Source organism: Fringilla coelebs (assembly GCF_963513975.1).
Source record: "Fringilla coelebs genome assembly, chromosome: 3".
Taxonomy (NCBI): domain Eukaryota; kingdom Metazoa; phylum Chordata; class Aves; order Passeriformes; family Fringillidae; genus Fringilla; species Fringilla coelebs.
The window spans coordinates 19,288,863-19,314,848 of NC_140030.1; the positions used below are offsets into that span (position 1 = coordinate 19,288,863).

The window sequence follows — 25,986 nt, forward strand, 5'->3', positions numbered from 1 at the left end:
CATTTCAAGTCTGAGACATGGTGCTTCTGTTTAGTATGGAATGGGTTTGGTTTTTTGTTTTTTTCTTCCTATTATGGTATGACAGTGATAACTAAAGTTTTTTGCCTTTTATTTTCCTTTTCCTGAATCTGATTTCTGCCAATTCTGTTGGGTGCAATCTTTCACTTCAATGACTAGTCTTGCATATCTTTTCCCCTAGCAGTTGAACATTTGGTTTACAGAGATTTTCCTCTATTGTTTATGTGAATGTCATATACCACACCCCCTAAACTAATGCATACAATGAAAAATCTATTTTCTTTATCCACTTGTTTATTTTCTTGTTGTATAGGGAAATTATCACAGTTTGACAGATTTCTTCTTTAGAAATCTTCAGTGGTTATGATTTAAGTTTATCTTCTTAATTTGAGAGCTGTTTAACTCTTTATGTTGGAGAATTTTGTGCTGAAAATTAATGAAAATACTTTGAGTGAACACTGATAAATGTTACTTCCTTTGAAGAAGGAAATATTCTTTGAAAGAATGGACCAAAATTATAATCCTACATTTTAGTAAGGTTAACATTGTTTTTCCCTCCAATTTTAATGTAATTGTAGTACTGACTTTGAACAAAACATATATATTCTTTATAATTTTACTTACAGATACAAAATATACTGTTCTCTAGAGAAAATTTATGTGCTGTGTTTTATTGCGGCTCCTTTTTCTCATATCTTTATGTAGAATGAAAATGAATGGGTAGAATTTCAAACTTGATGTGTTCTTTAGCTTTAACAACTTCATATGAGAAGGGCAATAGTGTTAGGAGTTGAGGTAAATACCACTATATATGATGTTACATGCAGCACCAATAATGCATGTAATTACTTTGCTTGGTGTTCTTAATCCCCAGATATCCTCATGAGTTACTGCAGAGTAGATACATCAAAGTGGATACATCAAAAGGGTCATTTTGCTGCTGACCTAGTGTCCTGGCTCCTTGTTTGCATGCATGAAAGTTAATTTTTTGCTTATTGTCTTTGCACTGAAGTAGGGACTAGGCCTGCTTTTCATATGGATGAATGTACATTATTTCATATCTAAAAAAAGAGGTTTTTAGGAGCTAAATATTGCTAGTAGTAATGGTAGTTTGAGGCTTTTGAAAAATACTCAGTTTCCAGTAATCCATTTGAGAATATTTAAGTTTTGCACTTTTGAATATTTTAATCAAAACTAAAGTTCTCCTTTGGAACACAATAAACTTTCAGATAATCTAGAAAAATCAAGAAAAGTAAAGTGGTAAGTCAAGTCCAATGATTCTTACTGAGGGATCTGCTGTATCTTCTCTCAGTGCAGGACATGACATGCCGCGGTTGTTTAGAATATCTTGGCACCTGAGGTTCAGAGGCACCTCCCTCTCATCAGGAACATATATGTATGACACATAAAACATCTGAGTGATGAGCAAAATGTAATGCTGTTGAAGCAGAACTGAAGAAGTGCTTTTGTGAAGAACAAGTTTGAGCTGTGAAAATCTGTGCTTCCAAATCTGGAAATCCTCAGTTCACTGAGTGTTGTGTAAAGGGGCTGTGCAGCACATCTACAGGCAGTTTAAGTACACATCTAAATAAGAGATAGAAGTTTGCATCCCTCATTTATTCCAGTCACTGATCAAGTGTTTTGTTGGAGTGTAATACAAACAGAACCACATGTCTAATCCTTTCCTTGCAATGTAGGCCACATCCTAAACCACTTATGTAGAAAAGGCCCTTCTGAGGCCATTATTCCAGAGCTGAACAAGTCCTGATGGGTGGATTCATGAGGAATGATGCTTAAGTAAGTTCTCCATGAAAGACTTCAGACAACCATACCTGCCATTAATGCAGCCTCATCCAGTGGGCTTGCATGGGATTGGGATGCAGCTGACATTTTGTCCGCTCTTCTGTATTTCCAATTGCAGAGAGACTTTTGTTAACATAATACCTGTTAAAATGCAGAGCATATTTGTTTTAATTGAGACCAGGCATGGTGCACAGATTACAGTGGTGACACATTTATATCCTACTTTTTGAAAGCAATTGGTAAGTGTGTGTTCTAAGACATGTGATCACAGTCTTAGATTTTACTTACTTTGCATTTGCTGCCCTTCTGTTTGCTTGCCAGACACCATAAGGTCCTGGTGTCCTTGGTCTGTTGCTAGGGAAGAGGACAGACTTATCAACCTGCTTCCTTTCCTCTGGTCCTGTAGTCCTCCTCTCACCTGAGTGCTCTCCCAGGAAGCCTGTCCATTTTGCTTATCAGGCAGAAAATGATTTCCTGGTTGTTTTGGGTACTTTTGCGTGGGTTTATTGCTGGTTCTCACCAGTTGGTTAAACCAGTCTGAGCTGCTGTCAGGGGAGAACAGGAGGTCCAGAGGTGGGAAGCTCTGTTGTCTGCTCTCAGCAGAAGGAGAGGGGTGAGACTGGCACAGCCAAGGTGTTTCCCCACATCCCTGCTCCATTTCCACCTTGCTCCCTGTCTCTGCTTTCTCTTCAGAACTTTGGTTGAGAAGCAGATTTCCTTCTTCTTGGAGAACTTCTCACTAAGCTATAGAGCTAACAGGAAATGGAAGGTGGTAGAAACATATAAAAAAATAAGAGAAAGTAAAATTAAATAAGGAAATATCTAGCTTCAGGCCACTGAGTTTACATGTTTTAAAAGCAAGACAACATAGGTCACTTAAGCCTCCTTACTCAGAACTAAAGACTTGAGTAGCTTAAAAGTCTTAATCTGTGTCTTCTTTTTCATGATTTTCTTTTCTGATGCAAATGTTTCTGTATCTGTTTATTTATAAATAAGCATTTCTGTCCTACGGTATTATTTACAGACAACTTTTAAAGTACAGAGACAATTCAATTTAGTGAAATACTGAACAATCCATTACACCTTGCTTCACTGTGGAAGAGAACATACTTGATGACCACAGGTTTAACTTAGATACAGCCTTCAGCTGACCACTGAGACTGGATTTGGTGAATCCTCTTTTAAAATTTTCAAACAGCCTTTGCATTTGTTTTGCTTCGGTCAAAAGTTGTGTTTTGTGAACAGAGGCTGGTCAGTTATCACAAAAGACTTGTGCTTGTTCATTTTTTCATTGGAAAAAATACATAGCTTTTAATAACATGATTTATTTTTTTTTCATTTTACAGAGACCTAAGATTTAATAGGATTAAAGAAATCCAGCCTGGAGAGTTTAGACGGCTTAAAAACCTGAACACACTGTAAGTTCTTTTTCAACCCTAAGGCCCTTTCCCTTTTGACTTAATATGATCAATTTGGTCTATGTGTCATATTTGCTCACTTTTCACAGGTAAGTAGTCTCATAAATTTGAGCTGTAGCATTTACACAGTAGGGCAAAGTGGGGGCTAGGACCAAAATATTTGAAGGCAAAAACACGTGTATGTTTATCAAAATAAAAAAAAAATTATTTGCATACTACTATTTTACTAATATGCTTTGATTGAATTTCATGAAAAATTGACCATTATTGTAAATTTTTTTGACGTGGTGCTAAATTGTTTTGCTGTAATATCACATAATAAACCATGGGGTTACAAGAAAGCTGTTCAAAGGCTGAGATGTGCAAATGTGTTACAGTTACAAAATATTTGACAAATTTGAATATTCTGAAGTTTCCTATTCTAATGTGCTTACGAGGACTGGCAGGAGTCAGATGGTTTTGTTCCTACTGAGCTGCCTTTTATGAAGGTCTTTTTTATCATTTACGATTGTGAAGAAAAGTCTTTCTAAAAGACTTTTTACAGCCTGTAATACAATTAGTATGAGTATTATAATTTTAACTTTGTATCTCTCCTATCATTCTTTCAGGCATCACTTTTAAAACAAATGCATGCATGTTTCTCTTCTTTAATATATTAGTAGGCACTAGAAGGAATTAAGACAGACAATTATTTTTTCTTTTAAATGTACATAACTCAGGATTGCCAATGTGTCTGTTTCCCAGGGCCCAAGTAGTGCATGAGCTGAAATACAGGAGTGATGTCAGTAAGCTTTGGATCATCATTTATCTGCAGGCAATCATGACAAATATACTGACACATCTTGTACTCTACATTCACACCAGAAGGAAGGATAGGACTTTCCCCAAAATGTATGCTGTCCAAATCTGTGCTGCCAAGATATTCTTACTAACTGTCCCTATTTCCAGTCTCCTTTGATCATACCTCTGTTTGCAGCTGATCCCCAGTTTTGAATTACAATTTCTGCCAGATATCCAGCTCAAGTTTCACTGTCCAAATCACTGATCTGATATTCGCAAGTCCCAAATAAAGACAGGATACATTAAATTTGAATTCCTTTCTCTTTGTAAAACCAGTGCATGAGGGATGGGTGCAAATCTGTGCATACAGACAGTTGTGTTCCTGTACGATGTAAAGTGCCAGTACACAAGATATTGCTAAGAAACATCTGGGAAAAGTCACTTTAATGCACCTGCATTATAACAAATCTTTATTTATATCAGTTTCAAACTGATGTGTATACTTGATGCAACAGGTTTTTTTCTCCCCTTCATCTACATCACAGACAACTGCAAGAAACTACATTATTCCATTTCTGGGTGGGTTTTTTTGTTTGGGTTTGGGGTTCTGTTTGTTTATCTTTGTTGCTGTTTTTGTGGGTTTGGGTATTTTTTATTTATTTTTTTACAACTGTCTAATTTTTTCAGGTTTTCACTTGCAAGACAGTGGTTGAGCAGCTGTAAGCACATAACCTTTTTTCTCTAACAGTTACTCTTAGGGGTAAAAGCATTTTCTGTTTAATACTAAATTGTCCCTGCTTTTGCACTTTTTTCCCCTAGTGTTTCTTTATGTTAAAATAAATGGTTGTTTATTTCCTTTTGTAGGCTTCTAAACAACAATCAAATCAAAAGAATTCCTAGTGGGGCATTTGAAGATCTTGAAAATCTGAAATATCTGTAAGTTAAATGAAATGTCACTTCACTGTGTAACAGCTTCTTCAGTGAGAAAGTGTTCTAATCTGAGATGGTGATTTCTATCTGACCCACTATATCAGGAGATAAACTGCACTGAAAGTCTCTGAAATGAATTTATAGAGTGGGGGCAACTGTATTTTGCTAAGTTGTTGCTAATAAAAGACTGCTATCTGTAGGAAATCCATTTTAAAGGACTTACTAGTTGCTTGTTTATTATATGCAACTTCTAATTTAAAAAAGGATGCATTGAAAGGTGAAGGAAACTACCTCTTCAATGGTTCACTGAAATCTTCACATAGGTGCTTTTTGTCTTTTGAAAAGTGATTTGAAAGAAGCTAGTCCAAAGGTTGTGTCTGCAGAAGCTTGTAACTTACCTAAGCTTATTAACTATCCCTAAATTTTTCACTGAATTCATAAATGAAAAATTCACTCAAACCCAAAATACCAGAGTATGTACATGATTTGCTGTTAGTTCTAGGTCTTCAGTCAGCCTGTATATTTTAAACCTAACTTCTCTCTTTTTAACAAACATACCAAGGTTATTAATTACATGAATTAAAAAAAGGCATCAAAATGTTATTTTTGTCTGTATAATAGACTAAAGCTGCATAGTTAGTTGTCATGGATTCTCAGTTCTAGTTTCTGGGGACAACCTTATGGAGTGTCATTTAGAAAAGTTTCACCCCATTGTCTTGGAGTATTGATTGATGGTCACTTGACTGACATACAGAAGAAAAAGGTCACATTGAGATTTCATTGCTTTGGAAACAATTCAGAAGCTGAATTTTCCATGCAGTTTCAAGAATACAGCCAGAAGGCCTCTAAGGAGGTGGGAACAGGGAGAAAATTGCATAAATTTGTGCAGACACATTTGCCTGTTTTTCCAAGTTGTGCTTGATTACGTTTCCTGCTTTCCTTTTTATGTGTATTGTCTTTCAGTAATGAAACTGTTTAACCTCTACACAATAGGAGGGAAAAGAATATTGAACACAGTTGCCAATGAATGATTAAAGTCCATGATGACTGTATTTGTTACAAGAAATGTCTGCATGATGGTTCTGGTAGTGTAGTACATAAGATTTTACTATGTGAGGTTTGCTGAACTTCTTTCCATAGTCAGCAGCTGTACAAAGATTTTTCTTGACTCATTACTTTTTTTTTTTTCACATGCTTGCCTTTTCCTAGCTGTAGTAAACCAGAAATAAAGCTTAACAATGCAGTGTGTTCAGTTCAATGAAAAAGCAAAAAAAGATAACTGAACTCTGATTTGTTTTCATATACATGTAGTAGTGGCTTTCAGGATCTGTATTATTAAGAGGAAGATCTTTTTATTTTCCTGTTGTTCCCTGAAAATTTAAATATAAAGATCAGTGGGGTAATTTATTCAACTGCAGAGAGCTCTTTAAAGTTATCCTTTGTTTTGAAAAAATAAACAAAGGGGTTTTTTGCCTGTTTCAATGGCTGTGACAAATGTTTAAATTGAATAGCCTTTAAGTTACAAAATTTCTGGTCAGGTACTGGTCAGGTTATCAATACAGAAGATTTAAATGTAACACATCAATGTTGTTCAGCAGTGAAAGTTTAAGCTGAGTAACTGAATGCTAACTGTATCCTGTGAAATGAAGGGAACAAATCAAAACAATTCTTTCCGCTAGGATTCACTGAAGTAGAAATCAGGGGGGAGAGATTGTACAAAAATTAGAAATGCTGCTCAGAATGTACTGTTATAAAAGTCAAATCACCTGGAAGAATTGAGGTTCAGTATCATCTGGTCCTGTGGGTATTTGCAAACCTAACTAGCACTGTCATGTTTCATAAAACTACATAATTGATCCATGATGTTACTTCTGTTCTTATGACAACTTGTACTGGATTGCATGTGGTTCTGAAAATATAGAATTCCTTTATTAATCTTAACAAATCTGTCATTTCTCAGTGTCCCTGATTTATCAAAATGTGAGTATATATGAATATAAAATCTATAACTATTAGTAAAAATGCATATATAAATCTAAAAATATTCACAATTATATATATTTTATATAAAATATATAAAGTATACCACAGCATATTTATTTTTCTTAAAAGCCAGTCTCTGAGAGATAGATGTTAAGATCCATTCCTGTATGACTGCTGTATGCTGAAGATCAGCTTTTGCACTTTCAAACAAACATTTTTTCAACAGGATCTAAATCAGGATTTTCAAATGCTTCTTGGTGCCATTCCTTTCTGAAGTTGAGCTTAGAGTTTTATGAGGAGTGTATGTTACCAGAATAATCTGTATGTAGAACACATTTTGATGAAGAGTAATATTTTCTCAATTTAAAGTGTTCATCACTGTAAAAGTTGGTCTTTACATCATCAAAAGAAAACTGTGCACATAATTTTTTAACATTTTTTTAGGATTTTTTATTATCTTGTTCTTTATGTAATTGAAATTCTGGCAACTGTAAAGCAGTTTTGTGTGATTTTGTTGTGCTGTTTATGGTAATAATTTCATTTTGTATTAATATACTAAAGGTTGGAAAGAAAGAAATGTAATTATTGTTTTGTTGTGAAACTAAGAGGGTACTTTTTTTTTTTCTTTTTTTTTCTGGTTCTCTGCTTTTCTGTCCATCTGAGTTTACTCCATATACCTCAGTGTTGGCAATAAAGCTCTTTAGTAAGCTTCCCAACCTTTTAATATAGATGCAGGTAAATTTGTAGAAACTCGATAAGATAATTCTTCCTAAGCCTAAAAGTCAACAGTTTATTCTCTGAGAGAGAAGATAGTTGGGAATTGAAGGTAGGCACATTATTACCATTTAAACATGTAGAATACTAGAAGATTTGGAATCAGAAGTGGAAAACAAGAAAGAGAGTTAAAAAAGGAAGAAGTCAGGAGGAGATATGGAAAAATATATAATATAGGTTAGCTGTGAAAAACCTTTCCAGATAAGGAGAAGATCTCTAAATGTATTAGACATTTACAGAGCAGTGAGCTAGAAGATAACATGAAGGAAGTGAAAGAAATAAAACAGGGGAAATGAAGTTAACTTTGCCAACAACAATGTGTGTTCACACCATTGCCTGGTATGAAATGCATAGATGAGGAGACAGAGATGAAAGTATTGCCATAAGCATATGGTAAATGGTAATTGGGACTGTGTGGAGTGCATCAGTTCCAGAAATGCCAACAGGGAGCATGCAAGCTTTGTTTTGTACCTGGTCAATGACATAATAGTGGTAAATGATGTATTTGAGTTTAGGTCTCATTTCCTTCTGTGCTTTCTGCCACTCTTGGTGTCTTGGCCATGTTGCTCAGTCCTCTGGGCACCTCCAGTGGTTCCAGATCTCTTTTCTTTGCAATTCATGTTGCTGGTTCCACTGTCCTTCATGTTCCCATGTAAATCTGTCTTCAAATGTTTATTTACTTGTGAGATTTAATGCTGCAATGCCTGTTACTTTTTGCCTTTTTTCCCCTCCAGTTCCAAACAAATATATCTGAATTCCTTGAATCACATGATTTTTAATATGGCCTATTAAAAAAAGAAAAAAAGAACCCTCCAATAATATCCTCATAGACAATCTAGCAGGCTTGTTAATTAAAGCTACTTTTTCTCTCTAATTTTCTGGTAACTGGTTACCTGTTTGTTCATTTCCTAAGTGTATGACCAGTTCCTCTGATCTCTAGCAGCCTTGCTTGCATTTCTGGAAAAATAATTGCTCTTTTTTTTTTTAAAACATTTCTAAAAATAGATATTATTAATTGTTCAAAAATGATTTAATGTCTTAATAGAAAATATCCCTTTTTTGTCTTAATCTACTGTTTATTAATCTCCTGTAAAATTCTAATATTCAGTTCTGTAAGAGAGCTTTTAGATAAATTAAATGATAAATCATTTTTTTCCTAATTGTACTACGTTTGTTTTCTGATAATGTAACTGAGATAAATGTTGAGAATGTTTGTTAAAATTTAACAATGTTTACAAAGTTTTACTTCTATAACACTGTATGTGCACGCTGCCATTTTAGAAGGACAAATTTTTTTTGTGATTGATACTTATTTGTACTTTATATTCTGACATGTCTCTGTCCATTAGGCAAATAATTATATGTTTTTCTTTCTGTTGTCCTCTGTGAAATAGCTACACAATTAAATGGAAGTCTGGTTAACACATTTGTCATAGGATGTGTAGCCCTGAGGTTGCTGGGGTTTCTCTGTGAAGGGAGGATATGGTTGACTGAGGTTGGTTGAGTTTTCTGCAGCTGAGGGTTTTCTGGTCAGAATGGAAAAAGCTCTGGTTTAAAGCTGAAATCACCAAATAAAGGCTCACTGCAGTGGCTTGGTAAGAACTCCTAAAGGCTGCTCCCTTCCCTGCAGTATGGTGGCAAAAGTCTGCAGTACTACAATCATTATCCCAGTCTAATTCAACTCTGATTTTCACTCTCTGCCTGCTTCTGTCTGTAGAGAGTAAATAAAAGTTATATGAATGGTTGTGGTAAAACTTTTTTAAAATCTGATTAATTCAGATTTTTTGAAGATAATTGTTGAAATGCCAGGAAGTGATGATTAACTGAGGGTGGTTTTCAAAACTGTCTAAGCCCACTTTGGTTCTCTGGTCTGACCAGAAGTTTAGTACTCAGAAATAAGAGGGATTTCCATACTGCCAAGTGGAATTAAGTGTATTAAGAAAGATAAATAACACTTCAGCTGATCAGTCCTTGAAATTTTCTGAGTGAAAAGGTGTGTTTAAAATTCTCACAAGAAAATAAGATAGGAATTGAATATCAGAGAGGAAAATTAAGGAGAAAAAATTGTAATGACTGTGATCCTCAAATGGATTGTTAAATCTGAGCCAAAACAAATATTTTAATACTCATGAAATATTTTTTTTCAAATAGAATAAAAACCAGTTCCATATATAAAATCATTGTTTTCAAATTATTTTCAAAGTTTTTACAGTAATTTCACATGACAGTAATTTTTTTCTGGTTTTGAATATTTTAAAAACCTCAGAAATTTTGACTGCCATGTTACCTGTTCTTGGAAGAGCTCTGCTTTTTTGATCAGATGCATATCTATGTTAAAAAAGCACACAGGAATCTCTGTATATTAATGTGTTGGATTGTCAGCAAGCAGTGCATTGGAAAAGTTAATTTAGATTCAAAGGAAGGATGCTACTCCTTATTGTTCCCCAAAGTTGATATTCGTTAAATATCAAATGCCTACAACTTTTTTCCTTGTTAGGGCCTATTGTGAAATGTTGCCCATTTTCACATCAGTGTAAAAACTGCCACCACCTCCAGCAGAGCCAGTATTTTTTCTGTTGCACCAAAAGGAGTTTGCAATATTTCCAGTAAGTTACTGAAAACTGTAATAATAGAAAACCCAAACCCACTACTAATAAGATGCCTGCTAATAAAGTCATTTGTGGTACAAAGTCTCTTCATCCCCTCTCCATAGAAACCCATGCCTGATTAACTGAGTTTCAAATCATTTGTCAAATAATTGTGAAAAAGTTCTTAACCACAAACCTGTGCCTATCCTAACACAAAAGGAGTGACTGATGCTGAACCCCCAAAGTATTGTCATTTGCTGCCTCCATGCAGAGACTGTAGTCATCACCTAAACTGTGATTTTACCTCCAATACCCCCTCACTAAACCATCCTTGCTGCTAAGAGCATGATGAACATGAGCACATACACTGACCCTTCCTGATTTATTTTAATTCCATAAAAAAGGTGTAGACAACATGTGGGGTCATACTGATACTCTGCATGTGTACTCTGTTTACATTATAAAGTATCAGTGGGGACCTAATGTCCGTGTTCTGCACAGTGATAAAATAAATATACAGTGCTGCTTTATGGATGTGATACCAATATTATAACTTGTATTTTTTTGTGAATATTCCAAAGGTGACACAGGTGGAATTACAGAAATTTCTCACTTTTTTTTCTCCAAGTCCAGTAAAAGACCCACTCTATCCTAATTTGAATATTTGCACCAGTATTCAGATGAGTATTTTAAAGAAATCAAGAGGCCATCCCTGGTGTGTTCTGGTAAAGGCACTTCTGATACAATTCTGTCCCATTAAGTTGAACTTATTTTGACTTTTGACAAACCAATCAAGAGAAGTAGGGACAAAAATCCAGTAAATAGTGCCATGAGCACTGGCAAGCCCAAGTCCATCCAGGTGTTGGCCTCAGGGCCTTCAAGGCCCCAGACTTATGTCTTTCCTAGTAGTCATTTGGGATGAAGTCTCAAGGACAGAATATTTTTATGTTTTTAGTTTTTGATTTGTATTTTTTTTTCTAATATGTAGTTGAAAAACTGTCTTCACGTGTCAACTTAATTCTTCTTTTCCACCTTCATGTAGCTCTTGTTTGTGTACTAATATTACTGATTGTTTCTTGTTTCAGCTATTTGTACAAGAATGAAATCCAGTCAATTGACAGGCAAGCATTTAAAGGACTTGCCTCTCTAGAACAACTGTAAGTGCCTTTTCTCTTCTGTGCTGTCATCTCCATGGTTCCCCTGCAGAGGAAAAGTGCACGCCTTGATCCGTACCACACATCCTACCTGCATGCTCTGCACGTCTGCACTCCCTGGGTTGGGCAGAGAGCCCCATAATCATTTGCATGTGAAAAAACCACAATTGATCTCTGTGTTAAATTCCTCATTTCTATGTTTGTCTTTTATTTGTGATTTGCATTCCTGATGTCACTATACGTTGTTACATAGCTTTGACAAAGGAGAATTATTGTGGAAAATGTTGAAAATTAATGTGTATTGCTTAGAGATAGATTCTGCTTTCATTTCTGCAGGTTTTATAATATCTCAAATCCTTTCACTGCAGCAGTTATTTTGTTTTGTGCAGCATAACTAAAGCTGAATTAGCCTCTGCAAGTTCAACCCTGTTTTGTTTTACTTTGAAACAAGAATAGTTTTCTAAATAAAAACTTTGCTAGAATTTATATGTGTTAATCAATGCATACAGATACAGATGTTTAAAAAGCAAGGAAGTTCATCATTTACAATGTAGATGTTTCAGTAATGTCCTCCAGAAAGATTAAAATCATACTTCTTTTCCTGTATAATGACGAATAATTTCTACTGAAAAAGAATGAAGAATACAGTCCTAAGCATGACAAAACCCAGTTATATTGATTCCATTAAGTTCAACTATGTTTTGTTTTGTTTTATAATCACTATAGGAGAGACATTGAATTGCTGGCCTGAGTCCAGAGAAGGGCAGTGAAGTGAGTGAAGGGGCTGGAGCACAAATCCTGTGAGCAGCAGCTGAGGGAGCTGGGCTTGTTTAGTCTGGGGAAAAGGAGGCTCAGTGGAGACCTCATTTCTCTCTGCCACTGCTTGGAGTGAGGTTATAGTGAGTTGGGGAGTCTCTTCTCCCAGGTAACAAGTGACAGGACAAGAGGAAATGGTCTCAAGTTGCACCAGGAGAGATTTAGATTGGTATTAGAAAAAATGTTCTCATGGAGAGGGTGGTAAAGCATTGAAACAGGCTGCCTTGGGAAGCAGTGCAGTATCACTTCCTGAAAGTGTTCAAGAAATGGCACTTTGAGGTCATGGTTTAGTGATGAACATGATAGTGGTGATACGTTGATGGTTAGACTTGAAAATCCTAAAAGTCTTTTCTAGCCTTAACAATTCTGTTACTCTATGATCAGAAAGCATTGTTCTACATTCATTGTGATAATGTTTAGGAAAAGGAAAAAACTGTAAATGTGTAGTTGTTTCATGGTTTGACTACCAAATAACAGTAGCAAACCAGTGAGTTTTGTAGTGTATAATTTGGGAGCTAAATATTAACTTGTAAACTCCTGAAAGGTATCAGTGTATTACAAGTGTTCTATATGTACCAGTTTCCTGGTTACTGTAAACATCTAATGGATATTGGTAGACACAGAGTAGATATGAAATAAAATGGCACTTCATATGGGTACAAAATCATACATGCTCCTTTTAGAGTGCAATAGATGCCTTTTGAAGGAGGAGCTTCTGTGTAAAACAGAAGTGTTAAATATAAAAAGTATATAAATATGTAATTTTTTTTCCTTAATGCCTTTCTCTTCCTTCTCCTTTTACTCTAGAAATTGTTACTGCATCATATTGACAGCAACTGGTAGGGCTTGCTTGCATGCTAATAGCAACACATAATTTCTGTGTAGAGTTTGGAATACTGAGCCCCATATATTGAATTACTAATATTTCCAAAAGAATGTTCTTCCCCATGCCACAAGTCTCATATGCTGCAAGTGGCAATATTTGTCCTTTTTTATTTTGTTCCTTTTTCCTGTTGGTCTGTGTTCTTACTGAAAAACATAAATCAGTTTGGACTATTAACACCTTCTGGATGCACTTTTCCACTATGTGGCAATTCAGCCTCTCTGCCTACAGTGATATCACACAGTATCAGCTTAAGCTCAAACTTTTGAGACATCCACATTATTCGGTATGAAATTGAGACTCAGACTCAGGGCTTGAATCTCATCTCTAGCTGGGAAGATTGGATGTGTAGCCTGTCAGAGTCACTGTCCATATGTGTCATGTCAGCCCTGCAGCTGCTGGGGCGTGGGGGGCAGGTGCAACCCCACTGCCTGCATCAGAGCTCACTGCCTTTCAGAGCTCTTCTGCTTCTCTCCTAAACACAGAGCTTGCCAGGAGGGAAAATGGGAGCACATGAAGCCAGTGGCAGGCAGAGAAATAAATTTAATGGAGGGTAAGCTTTGAGATTTTTAGTTTAGGAGATGTTTGGCATTTATGCATCTTTAGCATAAAAATATGTTCTGACTCTACAGGGTGTGTTTTATCACATTAGCTTTGGAGAAAAACTGCTGACAAGACAAGAGTTACCCTAGGCAAACAAGTTTCTAAGTGTCCTAATTTAAGTTTTGAACTGTATTGGCAGTGATAAATCAATGTTTCTGCATTTGAGGTCTCTGTGGCCACAAGTTATCGAACACATTTGCTACTGGTTGTGTTAACTCAGCCAAATGCTGTTCTCAATGCTCAGCAGAGTTCTCAGAAGTAGACTCTATGGACCACATTTCAGGGAATGACTTGTTTCACAGCAATTTCTTCTACTCCAGTGAAGCAGAATTCAACTGATAGTTGCTTTTTAAAAAATACCTGATCAGCAAAACAAACACATTTTTGGTGATTGTTGTTGTTAGCAGAAACTAAATGTTGTTAAATGTAACTAAATTACACCAACTAAAACCTAAATGTACTGTTGCATGTATAAGGGACAAAACCCCCAAGTATTTACTGCAGCTGGCAGGTTCCTCCTTAAACCTCTGAAACAGAATTCTTAGCTGCTGATGTAGTCAAAATAGCTTTTCCTTTGGAAATTTCTGGCAAGAAAATAAGGTCTTTGAATCAGATCTTGAAACCTATTTGTGCTAGGGTAAATTCTGAAGAAAAAATGGCAGTTTTAGGTACATGAACACATTGAGCCATACGTATTTCATCACCTAACTTTTCACCTGTGGCTGGGCATGAAGGGAGAGGGTTGATGAAAAGTAGCTGCTTAGTACCAGTTAAATCTGCAAGACATATGTTTGGGTCTGGCACAGACAGCAGAAAGCAGCAGGAAACTTGCATTTTTTCAGAGCAGCAGCCAGAAGGCAGACAGAGAACCCGAAAGGCAAGGAGGGCTGCCTCTGTGTGCCTGGGCTTAGACAGCTGCGCTGTGCCTCTGTGCCTCTGTGCCTGGGCTTGACAACTGAATCCCACCTGAAATGTCACAAATACCCTGCTGGGGAGGTCATGAGATTGGATCACAAGATCTAGCTCTAAATGGTGTGTCCGTTTCCAGATGTGTATGCATTGCTTTCCTTCCAAATTTCTGTCATATTTTTGAGATCTCAGCTTATGAATTGTATGTATCAGGGACAAAAAGTGTACTGTCCACTATTTAACTAGTGGCATCCCCAAATATTAATGGAATTATTTAAATCTGTTTACCTAATCCTAGTTATGCATTTTCTTGTAACTTTCATATTAACATACTAATTTTGTTCTTTTTAAGCTCTTATTAGTTATGTTGTAGTTTATGTGCCCATATACATATTTTGGGGGAATTAATAGACAAAAACCTTAGCTAACATATAGTGATACAGTTATACTAAGTCTAATTATGTCAATTCAGTTTCCAGTGTTTTTGAAGTGTTGCTATATATTTTCTTGTTTTATACTACAAGTTCCTGATTTTTGCATGACTCTATGTCAGATAATTAATTAATAAACAAACAAATCAACCCAAGAGGTATGACAGGGGCTTTGAGAAGTTTATCCTTATTATTGTACAATAAGATCAGCTAGGGACAACAAACTGGAAACAGATACTTGTCTAGCCTTATTTTAAAAGTCTTCAGTGAGGATTCCATAATCTCCTTAAGTATCCTGTTCCAATATTTTATATCATTATCACAACATGCGTTTAAATATTTTTCTTTGTGGTTTAAGGCTGCTACTTGTTGTCCCTGAGCAGGGAGAGCTCTTTGATAAATATGGAACATATATGTTTGTTCATTCTTATTCAAATAATCAAAAGGGCAAATGTGCTGTTTAAATATTCAGAACATGGATTATACTCAGCTAATGGGTGAGTAAGTATTTCCCCAAAGATGTGATGATGCTAATAGAAAAAGAACAATTACCATATTTAATACAAGTAGTCACCTACAAAAACTACAAAGCTGCATAAGATATAATCCTAAATTTAGTGCTGTGAAAAATGCCACTGGGACTGAATTTTAGAGTATATTTTTGTCCTATGAGATTAATAATAAGAAAGACAATCTCTACCATGCTTAAATAATCTTCTTCTTCTTCTTCTTCTTCTTCTTCTTCTTCTTCTTCTTCTTCTTCTTCTTCTTCTTCTTCTTCTTCTTCTTCTTCTTCTTCTTCTTCTTCTTCTTCTTCTTCTTCTTCTTCTTCTTCTTCTTCTTCTTCTTCTTCTTCTTCTTCTTCTTCTTCTTCTTCTTCTTCTTCTTCTTCTTCTTCTTCTTCTTCTTCTTCTTCTTCTTCTTCTTCTTCTTCTTCTTCTTCTTCTTCTTCTTCTTCTTCTTCTTCTTCTTCTTCTTCTTCTTTCTTCTTCTCCTATTTAATTCTTGCTAGCGAGTTTAGAGTTAAAAAGGAAAGATATGTAGGTATTTAAAAATCACTCTTGCATGCTTTTTCTTTCAATTTCCATTCTGAAAGTCTTTTTAATATCTAATTTATTACATGATACTACTATTTTTGGTGCTTTGTACTCTGAACATAAAAGATGCCTATAAAGATATGCCAATGTGAGATTATTTCCTGAATATGGTTACTTTTAGAGAGACTTTTAAATCCAAGAAATTACCATATTAATTAAAATATTAAAGTATACCTTTACAAAACTGTAATGTGGTACATAGAAGAAAATAATAGAAGTGATAAACCTAAGTGATAAAACAGGATTAAAATGTAGGTCATAATGCCAAGGATTTTTTAATTCTCTTTACTGTAGACTTAAAATGCAATCCAGTTTCTGCATCTATTTATTTTGAATTACAAATTATTTTGGCTAGATATGTAACACCTTGTTCTATTAATAAATTGCGTGATAAGTTGCTCAGGACTATTTTAGGTCATATTTTAAAGACCTGCAAAACCCAACTAACTTGTGTAGCCCAACTACTATGAAGCAATTAAGATTATTATCCAGCTGGATTTCATGATTTGATTTTTTTGAGCTACTTTAGACAGCATGATATCTGATTAGGTAAAGTTAGCTATTAAAATGTTCTTCAGCACCTGAATTATTGTATATGCAATGGTGTGAGCTTGTAAACAAGGCAAGGTTTATAACAAATTTTTTTTTTAAATTTTTTTTGGAAAAACAAGGTGGCTTTTCAGGCGCATATTTGACTACATCTGTAATTCTAATAGTGAGTACTAAACCGCCATTATGGGCTGCAGCTTTGAGTTTTGCAGTGTATATACTACCTAAACTTCTAATTTCATCCTGATTTTTGGCCATGAAGAAGGAGTTGTGTGACTCAATGTATCTGCTTTTACCAATGTTATTTTTTATTCAAATAAGAGGTGCCTACAAATCTTGCCTTGTCAATGCCAAAGAAGTACAGGAGATTAATTTATTTGGAATATAAAGAGATGTGTTTGCAAGCTGCTCATGAGGCATAAAAATGCAAGAAGGATTAAAAAAGTTAAAAAGGAAAAAAATTACTGCTGCCTGCAATAGAAGTAGTGTTTATAATTTTTTTCCAAAACAAAAGCTGCTTCAGCGATAACAAACCCTATAGTTGTGCCTGGTTTTTCCCTTTGTACTCTTTCATTGCAGTGATCCCCGCCTTGCCTTGCCTCCTCCCAAATGCTGCTGATCCTGGAAGGTGGATGAGCAGAGCCCTGGCTCCTGGCAAGCGGTGCCTGCCCTCCTCATGGCTGGGCCATGCCCAGTCCTTGTCCTGCCAGTCCTTCCTCACTGAGCTCTCTCTTCTTTCTGCTGGCAAATCGAATGAATCTTGCAGGACGTACCTGCCTCTGAGATCTAATTTAGAAGAAATCGCCCTGTATTTTGAAAAGGGAGATGAAAACTGGCAGTCCCAGCAGTTCTTGGTTCTTCATGCTAACAAGACCATACTCTGTGCTCAAGACACTCTTTTTCTGTGGTCCCCGTTCAGTGCTCCCTGGCATCGCTCGCTGGCTCGCGCTTGTCCTGGGAGGCTGCCAGGCACGAGCCTGGCTTCCCCCTGCACGCGCCTTCCAGGGCTCCCTGCAAGGGCTTGGCCGGAACCGCGCTGCTCCCGCTTTCCTCCCTGCGCGGCCGCCATCCGGCTCAGCATGGGCCAGTCCCCACGTCCTTGGTCTTGTCATGTGGAGGGATTGGTGTTTCAGGAGATACTGAGCTTGGAGTTGTTCTCACTGTTTTTAACTGACAGGCTTTTTTGTTCTTCAGAGCACAGTGATTTCTGTATATACACATTCTCCAGAGGTGCCTGAGTTTGTCACAGGTCGAATACGAAACTTAAAGGGTTTTGAATACATTTGGATATAATCAAGATCCAAAGTCTATAAATAATTTTCACAGTTTCTTGTGCCAGTCTAATCCATACGTCTTGTATTCTCATCTGCAAGGTTCAGAGGTAGCTCCACAAAATAGTAGATGCTGGAATGATGCTGCCTTTGTAGTCCATTTTCACAATAGTTACATGTTAATAGTCTGACTAATTTGTCTTTGTCAATTTTACAGCATTAACAGCTGTGTAATTTACTGTTGTGTAATGTTCATAGCTTGCATAAGCATCAAGAGAGCATCAAAGAGCACCAGTTGCTCGGAAGCCCATTGTCTAAAGTCAAAGTAGGCAAACTGGGGTTTATAGTACAAATTTGGTTTTGAGAACATTCACAGCTTTAAATGCCAGTGTTTGTGAACTAGAGAAGATGGTTTCTAAGCATCTTTTGAAATTTTCCCTCATGGAAATGAAAACATTTGGCCACAAAAAATATTATTGTGCTGGAAACGGTACATGTTTTCTAAATAACCTCTAACACTTTTCCTATTAAAAAATAATAATTTTCTTTTTTTGATAATTTTTTTTCAAGCATGCATACATTGAACATCAGAGTTGGCAAAATAGCAATCAAAGTATTATCTCCAAAATCTCCAAAGCAATGTTTGTGCTTTTTTGCTTATATATGTGCACATACACACACACACACACACACACACGCACACACACACTCAATATAGTGATCTGCAAACACGTCTTTGTTTGTCATGTCTTCTATTTCTCAGATTCAAGTATGAGATTCAGATGGTAACAGAAAAAAGCTGCTACATCACTATGGCCATTTAGACCTGTAAACATTATGGAAACAATAAGTTCTTTAAAATATTTCACCAAGAAAATTGTTTCAGTGTTTTTCTTTTTGTTTAACATATTTTCAGGTATCTGCACTTTAATCAAATAGAAACGTTGGAACCTGAATCCTTTACTCATCTTCCAAAACTTGAAAGGCTGTAAGTTTGTTTTTTCTTTGGGTAAGATTCAGAAGACAGCTTGTTTCCTTTTCTGAATTAAATCAAGCATTTTAAACTAAAAAATAATATTTTTATCATTGCCATAGATGGTTTTGAATCCAATTTTTTTTACTGTAACTACTACATAGTCTTTCCAAGAGCACTTTGGTGAGTCTGACCTTACAGGCGTGCAGAAGTGAGCGTTGCCTGTGTTTTATTTTTCTTTTGCAAAACTACTTCCCAGAGATCTGTTATCAATGTTTGGCCTAAAATAAATGTTATGAATGAAGAACTAGGCTATTTATTTAGGTTCTTTTAAATTTCTAATTTTAATGCTTATGAACTCCCTTCCTTGTAGTTTCTTATGGCTTCTTTTTCCCCAAACGGACATACCCAAGTACACCTTGGAGGCCACTTAAAAAATACCAGACAATGAGTTGCTGAACAGGTTCAATTTTTTTTTCTTAAATTTTCTTAGATTCATTTATCTTGAAAACCTTCCAGAAGTATGTGAATGTAATGAATGCATCACAAAATCTGAATTATTACATGCATATTTCTGTGTTTTAACAGGTTTTTGCATAACAACAGAATAGCTCATTTGATTCCTGGAACATTTAGTCACTTAGAATCTATGAAGAGACTGTAAGTAAATTGAATTATTATTGAGCTAATGAAATATTAACCCAATTTGACTGTATCTTCTCTTGCAATATTTTTCTTCCTGGCAAATGCCTTTTATGGTGTAATTTTTTAACTATTAAATATTTTTTTTTTCTTAACTGTGCTCCAGTTGTTTTTGTGCATAGATTCTTTTATATCTATTTTCCTTAGTTACTGGATGAAATTTATTTCCTATATTGGGATTATTTGGAATCATTGTTTTCTAGACTAAATAATATACATAGATTGTTCTTTGGGCAATAGAAATAACACGCATTCTTCTAATAAAAACTACCAGAATGCCTCTAATCAAGCAAGCATCACCTGTATTGCATGTTGGCTGTTGTCTGTATTCCCAGATAAAGGCATTGCTCCATTTACAGAACACGTTGATCCTAGAAAAAAATGACTGAGGCTTGCTGACGGAGCTGTGGCTGCTCCTTGTTTTGTGCAGGCGCTTGGACTCCAACGCTCTCCACTGCGACTGCGAGATCCTGTGGCTGGCGGAGCTGCTGAAGACGTACGCGGAGTCGGGAAACGCTCAGGCGGCCGCGACCTGCGAGTACCCGCGCAGGATCCAGGGCAGATCGGTGGCCACCATAACACCAGAGGAGCTGAACTGTGGTGGGTTTGCCATTTCCTGATGGCCTATTTTAATGCACTGCATGTACCTAAACTGTATTTCTTGGGGGAGTTAGAATTTGTTGTTCTGTTTATTAGCACTGACCGCCTCTGGATAATATTGGTTATTTCTAGAAATCTCTCTTGTGTTCCTGTCACAGAGAGACAGGATTATTAAAAATCTTTTCATTAGGATTTTTTCTCTTGAGAAGCTGAGAAGCTTCAGCTTCTCTGTGTTTTGCTGCTTTAGAATGTGATTTAGAGAATTGTTTACTTAGCATGGGAAATTGTTTTTACTTGATGACCGATGACAGCCACCTGTGTCGAGGCTGTGAGCAGTCACAAGATTTTATTATAATTCCTTTCCTTTGCTAGCCTTCTGCTGAAATCCTTTCTTCTATTCTTTTAGTATAGTTTTAGTACATAATTTTCTTTTATTATAATATATATCTTAAAATAATAAATCAGTCTTCTGAAACATAGAGTCAAAATTCTCATCTTTTCCCTCATCCTGAAACTCCTGTAAACACCACCACATGTTTTTTTTCTGTTTTTGTGTGCTTCTGACACTATTGATTGCTTTTGCCCTTCAGCCTATCTTTAATGAAACAAATATAACCATGTTTGAAATTTCCCCTTGAAGAACGAAAGGTGATTATCCTGAAGGAGTTTTTTTTCTCCCTCTTATATTTCACTTCTGGTCATAACAGGATTGTCAGCTAGGGTCTATGGTGTTGCATTAATATTATTTGGTGTGATTTATTCTCTTCTATATGAGGGAAAGGAAAGAAAGAAGCTTTACTGAATTGCCTTTGATGATGCAGTTCTGGCCTTTAAAATTTTTGTTGATATAGGAATTGGGGTTGGGCCACTGAATTCTCTTTTTACTCAGCTATAATTAATAGGAGTACCCCACACAGGCACTGGAATACTCTGCCACCGAGGATTAATGGAAAAGCACCTTTGTAATCCTTTTGTTTGTGTATATTCCTTCACCCTAGGGGTGCAAAAGCTTGGCCCCATGGGCACCCTGTGACTTGGCCCAGTACTTCTTTTGCTCTGAAATCAAAAATGCAGATGTCTCCTCAAGCTATGGGCATTTGCCTGTCCATTCACATAACGAAGACAAGGTATAAAATAATTAAATTGTCCTTTTGGTTATGTGTTGGACAGTCTGATCAAGAGAACTATGACCATAAGCATAGTTCAATTCTGATCAAGAGAACTATGACCATAAGCATCTACAAGGTTCTTGAAAAAGATAGTACAAAGGGAATTAGATGCAAGAATAATGCACATGGCATCCTAGCAGCTCTTTGCACTTCTAAGGAGCCCGAATATGGAAACTGCAGGAAGCAAGCTGTACAAATTATTCTGTGAGGCAGGTTAGGCACTGATACTTATCTAGAGGAAGTTATTTTAAATGGCACTTGTGCTTGCTGCTTTAAAGTTTTTCTTTCATAGGCAATTTGAATCTCTGTTCAAATAAATAAAACAGCTGCTTTAGAACCTGATAGAAATTTGCACAATCTATTTCCAGTCTGCTGAAAGGTCCTAAGGAACAATGAAGGAGGTCAGAAATGCCACAGTCACTTTTGCACAGGGAAAAGTGCATTTAATCCTGACTAAGCATAAGTCAAAACATGGTGAAAAATATTTTTTACGAGATGTGTGGAAATATTCTTATTTACCAGTTTTTACTAGTTTTAAAATAAGTAAGAGTTCCTTGTATGTTTTATTGTTGATATAGAGAGGCCAAGAATTACATCAGAGCCTCAGGATGTGGACGTTACCTCAGGGAATACAGTGTACTTCACTTGCAGGGCTGAAGGCAATCCTAAACCAGAAATTATCTGGCTTCGAAACAAGTAAGTTTGAAAGAGGAAGGGAGATACTTGTTGAAATTACATTTGCCTCTGTGTGTGTGCATTTCTGTGTGCATGTCCGTGTGATATATATGGCAAGATATGAAATCTTTACAGCAAAAATTTGCTATAATTAAAATAAGCATATGAAGTAATGATGTCCCGTAGCTTTTTATTAATATTTTTAAACATTTAAGAGCTAGAAAGTATTTTTACTCTAGTACTATTTGTAAGATCTTCAGCTGTAGTATACCTGCAAAGCTGCTCACACCTGTAATATTAAGTCATTTATATGTAAGTACCAGGACATGTGCACATGCTGGATGTACAGACTGTGGATTACTTAGCATTTGCATATGTTTTGGGGTGGAGCAAAAGACACTTTTTTTTGAGGACTCCAGCTGGATACAATTAAAGTTTCAGAGAACTCTTTCTGGAGCCCTAGCTCCTCAGAGGTATCTTCCCTCCAAGGTTGACCTCTGTCCCAGAGGAGGAGAGAGACATCTGTTTCCAGCCTCCTCAAACCAGTACATGGAGGGCAGGAAAGTCTTTGTATCATAAGACACTAGTGTAATTCAGGTTGGAGGAGGTCTCCAAGGTTGGAGGAGGTCTCCAGTGCAGCCTTGTGCTCAAAGCAGGATCATACCAGGTTGCTTTATCCAGATGGGTCTGAAAAGCCTCTAAGGGCGGAGATAGCACAGATTGTCTGGGCAACCTACTGTGTCTCTTTCATTCACCACTTAGAAGATGGGGGAAGATTCTATAAAGGATGGCTGTCTTTAAAGAGCCCAAGGGCCAGCCTGCTGCAGAGTGGCTGCTCAGGCTGTGCCCAGAGCCTGGCTCCCTCCAGCTGCACTGGGCACAGCTCAGCTGAACCAGCCTTGTGCCAGCAAATCACCCCCTTAAACTGGTGTGAACTTACAATGGACACACGACCCGTGAGTTTACCATCAGCACATCAGACTTTGGTTCAATAATGCTCTTATACAAAGCTGACCTGGAACATAAATTACCTTACAGTTTCTATAAAGCATTTTAGTTAGTCAGTTGCTGATGAAACTGCATGGTTTAGAGTCCTGGTACTATATCTTTCCGCTGATGTCAGTGAGAAGCCCTCGTGCAGCAAAGGCATGGCATTTATGGAGTATGTTAAGAACAGAGCCTTGAACTTGAATGATATTATTATTTCTTTAAGATTTTCTCTGGCTCAAGTATTTATAATACACAAAGAAAACTTATTCAGAATACACATATGAGATTTTAGGAGAAACTTGAGCTTGGGGTGAGAGATTGTTGACTCTGGCTTGTTTCCTGGCTGCATGAGTGTTTGGAAGGTAGTTGAATATGGCAAGATTTCTGTCAAAAGCCATCAGCCTGTTAAGCAGTATGTTGAATAGATCAGTAGGCTGGGTTTGTACATAAGAGGCGTGATCTCATCCCTCCTCTGTGCTTTCTTCATCATGTAGTGAGGGGTGGACTGAGAAACAGTTCCTTTAATAAAACCCCCTAAGACTTCTTAGGTTTCATCACAGAAATTTTTCATCCATGACCTAACCTGAAGACCTGACGTTAACTTATATTTAAAACCAGTACAAAATATAATCAAGTTCATTATTGCTTTTTGAACAATCCAGGCAGAGGTTGGCACAAAGATGGTTTTATAGCAACTAACCTCTCTCCTAGCAGAAAGTATCTTGAATTTTGAACTTGCATGACATACTTCCAGTGGAAACAGTTTTAATTATTTTGCCAACTAGAACAGCCTTTTAAAGACCAGGTATTTGTATTGTTCACTGTTTTTTTTTTCCCTGTAAGCTTTTCCTCATAAATTTATTTTAACTTTTCATTTTGAAGATGCATTACTTGCATAAGCAAAATAGTTTCATGATTTGTTTTTCCTCTTCTTCTCTTTAGGAGAAAATGTAAAGTTCCATTATTTTTAACAAAGTAAAAGTTTTTTTCTTCCCACAAGTTATTTGTGGTAATTTATCTCCTGGGTTTTATTATTTGGCAGTTTTCTGCACTTGTGATTTAAAGGTTTAACTCTAGCAGATCCTTTTCTTCTCAGTAATGAGCTCAGTATGAAAGAAGATTCCCGTCTAAACTTGCTAGATGATGGCACGTTGATGATTCAGAATACTCAAGAAACAGACCAAGGCATTTACCAATGCATGGCAAAAAATGTGGCTGGAGAAGTGAAAACTCAGGAAGTTACTCTTAGATACTTTGAGTCACCAGGTAAAGAACATTAAGTCTGAACTTTGCATTCAGATAGAGAGTTGTTTAGATAATAAGATTGCTGAGAAATAAAATGCTTTGGTGCTTGATATGTAGATTTGTTGGGCTTGGGCATCTTAAGGCCTAGATCATGAAGATATAATATCCCTAGAACAAAAATACAACTCATCTGGTTAATTAATATGTTTATTGTAGTATGCAATTTTTATAATAGTCTCTTAGGCTGTAGAAGGGTTAGGAGAAGATGCTTTGCATTGCAACATTTCTCAATGCAGTAATGCTCTCTCTCTGGATACTGAAAACCACAAGCTGCTGAACAGGCCACTCATGGAAGCTTCGGCACACCCTGTGCAGCCATCCTTGCTCAAGAACCTTTTAGCTCTGTCTAGCCAAGGCCTCATGTTTGCAAGGGCAAAATTCCTGTCCAGGACTGTAATGTTTTTAAAACATGGTCTTTGCTGTGAGAACATTTTGTTTTGACACACAGCACCAGGTAAACTTAAAATGTCACTGCAAATTACTCATGTACTTGAGAAAAGTTACTTAAAATGTGGCTTAATCAGTTTTGGCTTTTGTGCATCCACAGTAATTTTTAGTCTGTTTGTGTTTTGGGTCTCAATGTCCATGCCTATGAAGAGACCTTTATAAAAAGATCAGCAAAGGAGAGCAAAATGTTTGAAAATTGTTTTAATGGGAGTTGAGAAAAAAACTTCAGAGCAATTATGAGCTTTTGTTTTTATTTATTAGTGTCTGCAGTTAGATTAGAGTTAAAGCAAGGCATAGTTTGCACCAAGATTAGAGGTATCCTAGAGCTATTAAAGCCCCCAGGTGTCCCCAGTTATAGACTAGCTTTGGCATAAATTAGAGCTGTGCAAGCTAAAAGCTGCATTTAGGCATTGCTGCTTTCTCACAGCCAGGCCAAGTTTTGTGATTCACCCTCAAAACACCGAAGTGCTGGTTGGAGAGAGTGTGACCTTGGAGTGCAGTGCAACCGGGCACCCTCAGCCGCGAATTACCTGGACCAAAGGAGACAGAACCCCTCTGCCAAACGACCCTCGTGTCACCATCACTCCGTCAGGAGGGCTTTACATACAGAACGTAAAGCAGGAGGACAGCGGCGAGTACACCTGCTTTGCAACTAACACCGTAGATAACATCCACGCCACTGCATACATCATAGTCCAAGGTAAATAATGTTAAACTGGGAGAGGCACACTACCTGAAATTGTCTGGATTTGTCTTTTCTTCTGAGTTGACAGAGCCAAACTAAAAACAAGAGTTTTTACTTCTAATTGCACTATTGTGGTCCGTAGGTAACTTGCTATACATTTCACAGAGAATAAGGTATTATATACTATTTCCATGAAAATTATGTTTCAGTGATTATTATTAGAAGTTTAATGTTTTCAAATGTTAACTTCTTTTGTTTGCATGGAGGAACAAACAGGCAGTGTCAAATTTTATAATGATGAAATATTTTCTATAACAGGCAGAAATGCTAGAGATTAGAATTTGTGCCTGGAGAACTAGAAATGGAGTTTTGATTACAGATCTGTGCCACTTTTCTTCTGTAGACACTTCAGTGATCTGCTGAGTTTGGTAGA

General features: G+C 36.5%; 1 protein-coding gene across 2 annotated transcripts in view; it reads left to right on the forward strand.

The window, feature by feature from the left end:
• The window catches only part of PXDN (peroxidasin), an 83,578-nt gene that overhangs the window by 23,333 nt on the left and 34,259 nt on the right, over positions 1–25,986 (forward strand). For both annotated transcript variants that reach the window (XM_084201537.1, XM_084201538.1), the window contains exons 2-10: positions 3,168–3,239; positions 4,884–4,955; positions 11,380–11,451; positions 18,924–18,995; positions 19,569–19,640; positions 20,113–20,282; positions 22,030–22,147; positions 24,213–24,382; positions 25,296–25,568. In XM_084201537.1, coding sequence (XP_084057663.1) covers positions 3,168–3,239; positions 4,884–4,955; positions 11,380–11,451; positions 18,924–18,995; positions 19,569–19,640; positions 20,113–20,282; positions 22,030–22,147; positions 24,213–24,382; positions 25,296–25,568 — 1,091 coding nt within the window. The remainder of the gene's footprint in view (positions 1–3,167; positions 3,240–4,883; positions 4,956–11,379; positions 11,452–18,923; positions 18,996–19,568; positions 19,641–20,112; positions 20,283–22,029; positions 22,148–24,212; positions 24,383–25,295; positions 25,569–25,986) is intronic.